This window comes from Diadema antillarum, unplaced genomic scaffold (genome assembly GCF_040938485.1).
Source record: "Diadema antillarum isolate AM-2024a unplaced genomic scaffold, OU_Dant_1.0 scf00000055, whole genome shotgun sequence".
Classification (NCBI taxonomy): domain Eukaryota; kingdom Metazoa; phylum Echinodermata; class Echinoidea; order Diadematoida; family Diadematidae; genus Diadema; species Diadema antillarum.
The window spans coordinates 1,401,289-1,414,144 of NW_027270944.1; the positions used below are offsets into that span (position 1 = coordinate 1,401,289).

Consider the following 12,856-nt stretch of genomic DNA (forward strand, 5'->3'; position numbering starts at 1 on the left):
AACGACTTCTGACTTAAAAGTACGTCCAAACATACCTCTCGGCAAAACATATCCCAGTCCACTGATGTGTGCTCTGATACGCGAAGCTGCGTCCTTATTGCAGATCGTTTGATCCCCATACTCCACCGGTACGTGTATTTCAGGACTTCTTCGATACGCATATTTGTGAAAGAAAACCAAGAGTTATGACGGAGGGATATTTCTTTCTGATGGCGGTTTTTAACCTTCATGACTCAACAAACCCACTTATATCCATCGAACCTGTCAGTTGTCTGGAGTAACTTCATGGGAGAACTACATAAGGAACAATTTCTCTCCTTGGCTCGTAGTTTCTGTTCATATAACCACTCGAGGGTTACGTGCTTATCCCATGAGATGTTTGTCACTAGTTCATCAAGGTCATATAAGAAGAACTTGTTCCACGGTGATCTCTACGGTGCCATGTCGAAATATCTGTGCTTTTGTCCTTAATATTGCCAAAATTAACACCAACTTGAATCCCACGTCTACTTCTCAAACATTAATGGCTCATTATGCAAGGGAAGAACAACTTAAAATAAATAACAGCGTTGAATCAAAGGAAGGGCTAGTATAAAGAGATATTTTGAATGAATTAACTCACAAAATTAAACTTACAGAACATATCACAAGACACAAACAGTGACATGCCTAGGAGTAGTGTATAAGCTGAACACACCATTTGTGTGTGTGTAAATGTGGGTTGTTCAGCCCATTGACCCGAAGTCACAAAGGTGGTTTAAACCTGGTTTAAACCTAGAACATGGTAAAAATTTAGACAAGTGCTATCAAAGATCTGTTGTTACGCCCTACTCAAAAATCTGAGCTACCACTGACAAACAAAAGAGAGTTATTGACACCTGGATAGAACAGTCCTGTGTATAGAAATCTGGCCCAGCAACAATACATTGCTGAAATACTACAGTGTCAGGCTGCCAGTGAAGAGCAGCACTGTGCTGGGGAAGCTACAGGTGTTTCCATAGAATAATGCTAATCATTTCCCAGCCTAAGTAATACATAGGGACAATAACAACAACATATACTGGCTTCATAAAAATAACCTCAGTGGCTACGCATTATGAGTACGAACAAAGATTGGGGGAGAAATGACTTGTAACAGAGAGAAACATTAATTTTAACCACTAAAGATGTGCCAATCTTAGGATTAGTCATGAATATAACAATTAAGAAGCTTTTGATAATTCTGCAATCAAAATGAGCAATGATGTGTGACTAAAATGTGTTTCGTAAATGCATTACACCATATTTTCCCATTCACTAGAGTAGAATTATGTAATTATGGTATTACCGGTATGCCAATCACATGCTATTTTGAATGTAGATTGTATGTCAGTGTGTACACCTATAGGCAGAGTTCATTCACAATTTATGGCATTATTAGCATCAAAACAGCACCTGTACTTTGAAGTGCATGTGATATTTTTTTCAGTGAGAAATAATGTATTTATCACAGAGATTTTTACATACCAATTGTTTTGGGTGTGTTCATTTTTTTCTCTCTCTCTTGCAGAAATCCACACAGGCGGACCTTTTGAAGGCAGCGTTCATTAAACACGCCACCCTCATGGGGGAGTGTCTGCAGAACCGGGGTTGTGACAGACACCTTCTGGGCCTCTATTTCATCTCAGACGAGCTTGGCCTCTCCATTCCTGAAATATTTCTGGATGCAGGCTTCGTCAAGAGGTACAATAATGTCTTGTCATTGCAGTGTAGTGTTGTTCAAGCAGTCATGATTGCACCATTAATCATTATACCCCCGCCAAACGAAGTTTGAAGGGGGTATATAGGAATCAGCGGACGGTCGGTCCGTTGCAAATCTTGCGTCGCGAACTACTTCCTCAGTTTTCAACCGATTCCCATAAAACTTGGCACAGATGTGTGCCTTGGGTTGTAGATGTGCAAGACGTATTTCTTGACAGTACCCAAAAGTATGTTGCCATGGTAACGGCATATTATGGGCAAAAATGGGTACAAATCTTGCGTCGCGAACTCCTCCCACAGTTTTTGATCAATTTTTATGAAATTAGGTACAGATGTTCATCTGAATATGTTAATGTGCAAGACACATATTTCCGCAGTGGCAAAAAGTGCGTTGCCATGGTAACGGCATGTTATTGGTAAAATATAGGGCAAAATGCTTCATGGCAAAACTGCTTCATCAGTGTTCTTCCAATTCTCATGGAATTCATATTGAATGTTTGTCTTAGGATATAGGTCAGCATGACACATTTCTTGACAGTGACAAAAAGTATGTTGCCATGGTAACAGCTCACATATTATGAGCCAAAATGATGGAAAATTTTGTGTTGCAAACTACTTCCTCAGTTTTTGCCCAATTTCCATGAAACTTGGTACAGATGTGTGCCTTTGGTTGTAGATGTGCAAGAGGCATTTTTTGACAGTACCCGAAAGTACGTTGCCATGGTAACGGCATATTAATGGCAGAAGATCAAGGAAAGATCTTGCGGATTTAACTACTTCCTCAGTTTTTTGACCAAAGCTTATGAAATGTGGCACACACCTTGATCTTGGTGGGAAGATGTGGAAGACATATTTTTCGGACGTGTCGGAAGCTGCGTTGCCATGGTAACGGCATATAAATGGCAGAAGATCAAGGAAAGATCTTGCGGATTGAACTACTTCCTCTGTATTCGACTGAAGCTCATGAAATGTGGCACACACATTGGTCTTGGTGGGAAGATGTGCAAGACATATTTTTTGGACGTGTCGGAAGCTGCGTTGCCATGGTAACGGCATATTAATGGCGGAAGATCTAGGAAAGATCTTGTGGATTGAACTACGTGTACTTCCTCAGTTTTTGACAAAAGCTTATGAAATTTGGCACACACAATAGTCTTGGTGGGAAGATGTGCAAGACATATTTTTCGGACGTGTCGGAAGCTGCGTTGCCATGGTAACGGCATTTAAATGGCAGAAGATCAAGGAAAGATCATTCCTTGGGTAAGACTGTCGTCATGGGGCGGGGGTATTAATCACCTTTATAAGTGATATTTCTAGTTTTCATATTAGCATTGCACATTTTTGCTACATTTTTCACCTGTTCGTATTGTTGTGCAAGTTGGATGAAGCACAAATCAGCAAAAATGCCCAAAGCGCTACATGGGCCGTGATTTGCAGTATTTTGCATATTGCTTATCGCTGATAGCAATGGAATTATGGATTTGTTAGAGCCTGAATGCAAGTTGGTCAAAACTCTAATATTTGATTACCCTAGTACACTGTCTGTCAAATAAGCTGAGTGAAATAGGGTTATTTTTACCAAGAGTCCTCCGGCATGGCATGTCTAAATCAGGGCTAGTGTTTCAATGCCTTTCCCCCAAAGGGTGTCAGAGGCATTGTGTTTCCAGGGTGTCCATCCCTCCATTCCACATTCTGTTTCTGTGACCTAAGAAAAACTGCCTGATGGATGGATATTCTTGGTACCTGTCATAACGATAGTCAAACATAAGCTACCATGGAGTTGTCATGTTATGAGATGAACAGGATAGGAATTACAACTTGTGGTCACATTACAAAGTCCACCTTTTACCCTTTCATCTCTACTCCATGGTCAATCCTACAGTGGTGGAGGTGGTAACTTTACCTTGTCTACAAGTCTGGCAGGATACACGCCGTTCCTGGGCCTCGTGGCACCCATGTGTCATGATGGATATTTCTGCACCTACAGGATTACAGATGACAAGTGAGTATTTAAAGGAGATGGCATGTATCTGATCAGTGGGAATCAGTGGGAATGCTGGGGGATGATTGTTCCAATCCTGTGGGATTCATTTAAGAGTACATTATATACACTTTATTGTTATGTGAAAATTATTTGCTTCAGAATGGTCTCATATTCAAGTAATGTGCAGTTTAATGTTTCCAGGTTAGCATGCCTGTACAGTGACAGGGCGATCGTTAACGGCCCGTTTACATTAAACTGCACATTAATTGAATATGAGACCATTCTGAAGCAAATAATTTTCACACAACAATAGATATATAATGTACTCTTAAATGAATCCCACAAGGATTGGTACAATCATCCCCCAGCATTCCCACTGATTCCCACTGATCAGTTACTAGCCATCCCCTTTAATAGATTTCTCCAAGGCGAGGATCAGTATTTTCCCTTTCAGTGCTGGGCTAATGCTTTAACTGTTTGTGTGCTTCGAGTGCCAATTGGCACAGAAGACCTCATACCATTGAATACTGTATACGCCATATATTTTGCGAGTCCACATTTTCGCGAATCGGGAATTCCCGACGACTTCGCGAGTGGTTAAATTCGCGATCGTGGAGTCCTGTACTGCACGGAGAAATGCACACGCGTACGTCACATCGACATCGGGATCAGAGTCAATATATACCTGTGTCTTTAATTTCGCAAATAGCACCCGACTCGCGAAATTTGCGAAAATAAAAACCTCACGAAATATTCGGCGTATACAGTATGCTGTCCAAAGTTCCCAGCACAGAAAGTGTTAAACATATTGCACACTCCACTCTGTGCTGAAGTTCACTTTATGTGAAAACAAAAAGAGACTAAAGTCAAGCAAATAGAATTGTTGCACATTTTGTTACAAGTTGCCAGAAGTGACATTATTTGGGACATAGTTTGTACAGAGAAATATCATAGAAGTCTGTGTCTGTCAATTAGCAACATTACTGTAACAAGTCCCACTATAGCAATTAGTTGCTATTACAATCATCATATCTAAGGAATTTCTTTGATGCAAAGAATGTGCCTTCTCTTGTGTTTCACTTTAAAAGCAGAGAATGAGAATAATTTGTAGTTATATATGAAACAGTTAACCCTGAGAATGTGTGCTAACCTCACATTGGGATTTGTTTCAGCTTCTTTAAAGCCCAAAAAAAGTTCTGGTACGCCTGCAAAAGTTGTCAAATTTTGCTCCAAAATGTGAACGTATGCCTAGGAAATGTGCGGAATAACGCTGTTATAACAAGATATTCGATGGGTAACGACGAAAATGGGAAATATTAACCAAAAACGTTCAGTCTCAGAACTTACCCGAACGGGGTCAGGCTAGACTCGGACTCGGGGATAACTCGGCCTCGCTTTGCTTGACGGCGGGATGTTGTCCCTCTGGATTGTACAGTGTTGTACTATGCATATGGGAGCGGCCTGTATAAACTACATTGTAGCATTCTGGCTACTCGCAGTAATGGTCCGAGTTGTTACAACACGCGCATCAAAAACCTCTTTGGCGCGCATGCAAAATTAGTGTGCGCCTCTCAAGCATCTCTAAAAAATTAGTGTGCGCCTCTCAAGCACCTCCTAATCAAAGACGCTTGATATTAAAACAACAACAAAAACTTCAAAGACCGCACGTCTCATCAGCAACTGAGGTGATGTGCGTATTAGTTAAGCGTCTTTGCTAGTAGGCGTGAGGACCGCGCGCTGTCCATTTGTTTTGCACAGGATTAGCACACACTTTCCTGTCTGCTCTGTAAGGCCTAGTTTGGTACCCGTAGTATCATAGAGTACTGATGAACATGGCGATCACGAACTGTGTGTAAATTGTCTGAAATAGGTTTGAGTTTTCCCTGAGACCGAGTTAGTCTGGAGCCTTCTGGAATAAAAGTCGGTCTACCGACTTTCATTATTTTTCTCAAAATACTCCAAAACGACTCATCATTCCGGCACACCGCGTCAGCCAGGTAAAGTTTCTTTGTAGACTCTTTCGATATATTGCAAGCAAATATGAAATGGTGCCAGACGGGTTCTCAAGCCCTTACCAGAACTTTGTTTTCACTTTAAGAAGCATGTGAGGTATGCATGAGTCATGGCAAAGTGGGTGGATTTAAACCACTCGTCTTTGAAAGTGTACAGGGCTCTTGGTGTACAGCTTGTGTATCGATCACAACCAAAGAGGTTTAAATTGTAGGTACAAAAGTACAGCATGTATGCACTGGCCATACGTGTGCACACAAATGAGACATCTAAAATCGAAGGGATAGGGCACACACGCTGATCAGGATATTGATAGTGACTTCACTTCAGATCTTTCAATTCAAAATGTTTATAGTGATTCATTAAAAGAATTGCATGTGTATAATTACCTTTCATTTGGTTAGATATTGATTTTTGCAATATCATATCGTCTCGACTATTGCTGAGATTGAAGTGATTTTTTTTTTTTTAGTATTCACAAAATAAATAACTGTGACTTATGCGTAGACTAGAAGATTATTTGAGCCATGTGATCTCTCAATAGTACAACAGTCAATCTGCAATGTCGTATCCATAGAGAGTAAAGAAGTTTGCTGCCATCTATTGTTCATTGACTGTACAGTATCCAGGAAGACAAGTGCCTTTGACAGCAATTGCAGCTCCCTTCATTTGGACTGCACACTCTCGTGCCAACAAACCTTATTGATCACAACTACCAATGTACCCTTTTGTATCCCCTACTGTTTTGACTCCAGCTTTGAGTTCTGTGTGGTCAGCCACCGCAGCAGCTCGGAGACGGACAACCACGCCCTCTTCAAGCTCATCTCCCAGGCCATGAACGACATTCACGGTTTGACTCTCCACGCCATGTCAAAGCTTTGAAGCTTTGGTCTGACCAACTCGATAAAGTTAGGGCCAGCCATCCTTTCATGTTGTCTTATTCTGATGCAAAAAGACAAAAATAAAACAGATGTGAGATTACCAGGTGTGATGATCTATAAGGATGCCTTTTATTGCATCATGATGAAAAATATGTATATCATGTATTTCTTATGAGGTTCCAATAGGCAATGTGGGAGGGGCAAGAAATAATGATTTTTATCCTTTGCACATACCGTGTATAACCTTTTCAAACCCTTGCTTGTTGTGTATGAATAGTACATAAAGGCCCGAATCTGGAATTCAGGATGGTGGTACGCTTGAAACCATGGTTTAAACCATGGACAATTTATATGGAGCACCAAGTGTCGCATGGCCTATTTCGTTCCGAAATCAGTAATTTCGTCAACGAGATGACCGTTTCGTTGATGAAATGTTCATTTCGTCGACGAAATGTTGTCCTGTTGTTACGAAATGACTGATTTCGGAACGAAATACTGTAAAAGTGGATATTTTCACGCGACTAATTTTTCATACTTGGCCGGGCAAGAAGAGTTTCGCGTGTTTTTGATTCCGCGGAATCAAGACATCACGCACAGGAACATATGGCAAGCAAAAATATTCGCATGCTTTTATTTTCGCGATAGTTTCTGGTTGCGCGAAATCCGCGAAAATTTCAACACCGCGAAAATTTCCACTTTTACAGTAGGCCATGCGACACTTGGCACTCCATATAAATTGTCCATATGGTTTAAACCACGGTTTCAATTGTACCACATTCGTGAATTCGGGCCGAAGTGCGTTCCTTGTAGAGGCAAACAAACCAGATCAACGGACATTTTAACTTATTAGAAACTAAACTGGGTAAGAGATTGTAAAGGTACATCATACAGTGTAGTAATCTTTTTATCCTGTACAGTTTGCTGTATTTATAAAGGACACCACTGAAACAAAGAATAATGAAAATTGGTCGATATGACCAACTGGACAGTCTTTCAGTTCTTTTCACTGCTTGTACAAGCTATTGACATTGGTATTTTATCACCTAATTTGGCCCATCAAGAAGTTTGATGAAACAAGAAGCCAGGGTATAAGAGAGTGTATGTCATTTTTGATAGCACATGCTACCAAAAACATGCTTAACAAAACTAGTAATATCAACTCGTTGAGGACGGACTGATTTTTCTACAACACGCATTTCCCATAGACCCCTGCCGAGTATACTCGGGACTCATCCTTGTCCTCAACTATAAATGAAAATGAAACCAGACAACAGTATTCTATTGTTAATTACAGAGACCTACAGACTTTTTACCCTGAAATAAGAAATACTCATCTGCAGCTGTTACAAAAGTATTTATCACTCCTTGCAGGATGATACGATTCGGGGATTTGCCATGGATGGCTCACTACTGAGTACATAAAGGTTTATCAATTTAGATTTCAATTCACCCAGGCAGTTGATAACTTTGGTGAAATGTGTTCTGGGTAAAGTAGGCATTGGTTCAAACCTAACTTTATATTAGGATGGGTCCTTCAAAAATTTTTGCCAGTCTAAGCTGTAGAAGTGACTCAGACAAGTCATGAAATCGTTCTCTCTGTGGTCTCCACATATATAAGTCCAGGGCCCCGTTTCATAAATCTTGTTATCAGTGACAAGTCATCATAGTTGTTATACACTACTGAAATCCTTGCGTCTGATTGGCTGAGAGCAAACTTGTCATAGAAACATGCCAGTTGTCACCGATAACAAGTTTTATGAAATGGGACCCAGATGGACAAATTTGACATGCTATCTCACGAACATGTTGATTTGTGTATATCATAGTATCCTCCTCTTTTCTGCTGTGGTTCCAGGGCTGTTTCTTCAGTTACAGGGAATCTCTGAACATAAAGAATTAAGCAATCAGTAGTCCAAGGGAACAGTCAATAACATTCAGGTTTAGTCCCCACTATGATAGTAACAGTGGTCATTTGCTGACATGCTTACCCGTGTTCAGACTTGTCCATTCTGTTTGTGAGATTGGCATCGGTTGTACCTCAAATTGCAATACAGTCCAACCTTTTTTATCGGAACATGTGGGCACCGGTGCTCATCCGTATATGGGAGACTCGATGTTTATAACACTCAGCTGCCTACCCAATGGTAGCTGCACGTGTACACAATGTAGCGCAGACTGGGGTGATTGGGAGCAATGAGTGTCTGAATGCATGTTATTTAGATTAAAATTTGATGTGAATGTATGTTGATTATGTTACAAATAATATGTAATTTATGTGAAAATGCAAATAACTTCTATGAAATTCTTGTGTGTGTGTGTGTGTGTGAGAGAGAGAGGTGTACATATGTGTACATTGTGTACGTATGTGTGGCTCTGTAATAGGCAACATCTTCACAGAGATGGAAGGGTACTTTATGTGAATCGAGTCAAATTTTATTGTATGCAGTATGTGTATTCATCAATGGAATGAGAATTGAATGTAAAAACTGTAAGCGTTGCAATGACTTTTCTCTGATCCTTGTGTTTGATTTATGATATTTGGCTAATTTTTTTTCTTGTCCCTTTCCAGACACTTGGGTTACTTTGGATTCACTGAAATTTTTCTTCTGTACCTTTGAAGTCATGAAAGTATCTTTAAAAAAAGTAACAAAATAATAATGGACCAAATGTGAATATCTTTGTAACTATGAAAAAGATTGTGTATGCAAATCATATCAAGCACACAGCATCAGTTGACATTAACATGTTTTGTTGCCACATTGAAAATGTATTGAATGTAATGCTGCTAAATATTAGATGGAGTTTATGCCTACATTGATAGATCTGTTTTTAATGTAAGAGATGTCACCTTTTTGTATTATTTTAGATAGTTACAGGGTTAGATGTTGAATTCTTGTAGTAACAATTAAAGGAAAAGCTTTTGGAAAATTGATGTGTAAAGTTCACATACATGTAAGGCCAAAGACATCTATCAAGCTAGCAAATCTTATGCTCATTGAGGTTAAGAATTACCAGCAAGTAAAACATGTACATTTGTATTGTATTGAGTAATGAATTAGTATGCAAGACCATGATGTTAGGAACCAGAGGTGTGGCTATAGATTAGATCATGTATTGTTTATGCTTTTGGCAAAAGTATCACACAAAAAAATGTCAAATGTGAGAAAACTTTCAGCACCTATTTCTGTTTACAAACATTTTTGTAAAGTGTTTTTATAGGTAAGTATTTTCTTCTTGAGTTAATACAAAATGTTCTTGTTTTTTTGTGGGAAAATATACATTGTATTGAAGCTAACTGAAATTTAAAGCACCAAGCACCTGGATTTTAAGAGCTGCTGACCAGTAGTTTGTATTTCTCAGGAGTACTAGTTCCATTTGACCTGTAGTCTTGTTTTCAGGAGTTGCAATTAATCATTCTCTTTCTTCTCAGGAGGTGTATTTATTACCTGTAATAACAAGCCACGTCACCCAGACTGCGTCAAGCGAAATAATTATGATCACAAATCAACCAGCCTTTTGAAATGGTTGTTCAGAGAGCCAAGGTACATATTGTTGATTTATCTCTGGCTGGCGAGATAGCACTGATTTCAATACCAGGTTAAAACAGACAAATACACAAACAAAACAAGTATATATTTTCATGTGCATTATCATTATCTAAGTGGTCTGTTATGTACAGCACATTGAGTCACTAATTGTGTTCAAAGTTCTGAAATGCTAATAAAGTCATTGCCCTTGTGGTTTAAGTGAAATTTGTTTTCAGCCCATCTCTGATTGTTCACATTGTTCATATACATTGTAATGGCGGATGCTCTGAGCCTACCAGCAAAAAAGAACTCGGTGAGAAAAGGCAGATCATAGAGGCGTATCATTAAAGAATATATTTCATAATTTCTTCAATATCACCTTGAAGTCACAATCATTCCACATGCTTCCTCTACTCAAAGCATAAACAATAGAATGTAGTTTAATTATTTATTGACTGTACAGGAAGGCAGCTAAACAAGACCTCTGGCATTAGTTTTATGCGATCAGAATATCTGAGAGTGGTCAATAACAAACACAAATCCAGTCAATTGCACCCAATTGATTTATTGCCCTACACTGACACTAAAACCATTTATCACCACATATCAAATTCATTACATTTGTAACTAGAAATGTCGCTACGGGGACAGGTGTATGCCTCCGCAATAATGCATGGTTCTCCTAATAGGTCTATAGTACAATGTCTTGACAATGTGTGATGACAGTTTCACACAATTGGCAAAATATTAAAATGACAGGTTTGCCACAAATGTGCTGAATGTTCACTTTCCTAGAACTAGGTTCAATTGGATGAATGATTAAAACGTCATAGTGCTGGTATTTGGGGGAACTGATGATTTTTACTTGACTTTTGACCCTTTTATAAGTTTATGCATTGAGTAATTTTCAAGGTATTGAGAAAAAGTATAATTTCAGTATCAAATGGTAAAATAGTATTATCTAAACCTGGCCTTTGACCTCTAACCTCACAGTCCAAAGAGAATCACTGTTAGGTAGAACATGCATAAATATGTAAGTTTCATGATAATACCTTGACTTACTTTTGAGATATGGAGGAAGAAGTGCAATTTAGCACTTTCACTTGACCTTTGACCTTTTGACCTTTGACCTTTTGGCAAGAAACTTCCCACAGAATATATATTGGGTCAAGTTTTTAAAAAAATCCTTCAGGCATTGCATAAATATAAGGAAAGGAGTGATATTTTGAGGAGTTGACCTTGAACTTTGACCCATGACCTTTGACCCATGACCCCCAACTTCCCTAGATAATCACTGCCCATCGGTACATGCATATATACTAAGTTCCATGAAGATACCTTGAACCATTTGCGAGATGGAGAAAAACATGAAATTTCAACCTTTTTTTCACAAAATAACCTGTGACCTTTGACCTTTGACCCCGTGACCCTAAAATCCAAACAAAGTATTATCCTCCCAGGATATACCCTCATACCAAGTTTGATGCAAAACCGCCTCACGGTTCTTGAGATATCGACAAAAACAAAACGGGACGGACGTACAGACGGACGGACGACCCGAAAACATAATGCCTCTGGCCACTTCGTTGGCGGAGGCATAATAAAATGTATGATAAACTGCATCATGCTTTTACTTGGCAGTACAAGTATGAATATTGTAATCCACCATTCACATCCCAATGCACAAACACTCAGATTTGGAGAGTTACACTGCAAGTAATAAGAAAACATCTATTGCTGGTGACACCTGCATGGAAGAGCAATTCACATCCAAGGTAATGCACAGTGTAAATAAAGAACTTAATCAGCAGATAAAAGTGTAAAATCATAGAATAATGGCACAGTGTCCTAATACAATGTGCATTATTAATGTCAAGTTTGCTTACAGTAAGCTTCACATACATGTATTAACTCTAAAGTGAACTGAAGTTCATAAGGGCAAGATACGTTGGGTGAAAAAAAATAAAGATGATTACATGTATTATTATTTACCTGCTGCTACTGAGAGTAACACTACATAATTGTTCTGTGGCATCCAGTGTATCCCCCCCCCCCAAAAAAAAAAAAAGAATAAATAAATAGATGAATAAAAAATCCTGTAACAACTTTCAACCCTGATTTCAATTTTAAGTTAATCTTGATAATCATATGGCAAACTGGCACTCATTGTTAAAGTTCACTCTGTCTGAATTTCATCACTTTTTTTTTTTTGATCAAAATTCAGGTATGAAGTTTTAGTAAAGACCTTTAAAACTTTACAAGACTATTCCAAACTCATAATAAGTGAATTGCACCTTATAATTCAGTTTATCTAAGTACCCAGTTTGACTAACTGTATCCCATACTTGCGTGAACACTCAATGCATGGTACAATTTCCGACCAAGATCCCATGGCCAGCCTCTAATACTGTACCCTGTGACCGTAAAATCTGGAGGCCATATTCACTCTGTCCACCCGTACCATTACTAACTTTTCTGCTGCTCTGCCAGGTTATTTTTATCTGAAGCTGTTGAGGTGGGAGAAAATGAGCCATCACGTGTAGATGGATATTCAAACCTGAAAAACATAATTGCCTCCAGAAGCATTACACCATGGAGGTATCAAAGCAGAATGAGCCCAGCAAGTTTTCAATAAGTGACTGGGGTCTGTTCACGTCCACTTTTGGAGTTAACTCATCAAAATCAAGATGCACGTTAGCTACAATGTGTGGCAT

General features: G+C 39.0%; 1 protein-coding gene across 2 annotated transcripts in view; it reads left to right on the top strand.

Annotated features, from left to right (window-relative positions):
- Nucleotides 1-6,965, top strand: part of LOC139715779 (peroxisomal carnitine O-octanoyltransferase-like) — a 40,046-nt gene extending 33,081 nt beyond the window's left edge. For both annotated transcript variants that reach the window (XM_071627318.1, XM_071627319.1), the window contains exons 13-15: nt 1,550-1,722; nt 3,623-3,742; nt 6,490-6,965. In XM_071627318.1, coding sequence (XP_071483419.1) covers nt 1,550-1,722; nt 3,623-3,742; nt 6,490-6,616 — 420 coding nt within the window. In that variant the 3' untranslated portion in view covers nt 6,617-6,965. The remainder of the gene's footprint in view (nt 1-1,549; nt 1,723-3,622; nt 3,743-6,489) is intronic.
- The last annotated feature ends 5,891 nt before the right edge of the window (nt 6,966-12,856 follow it).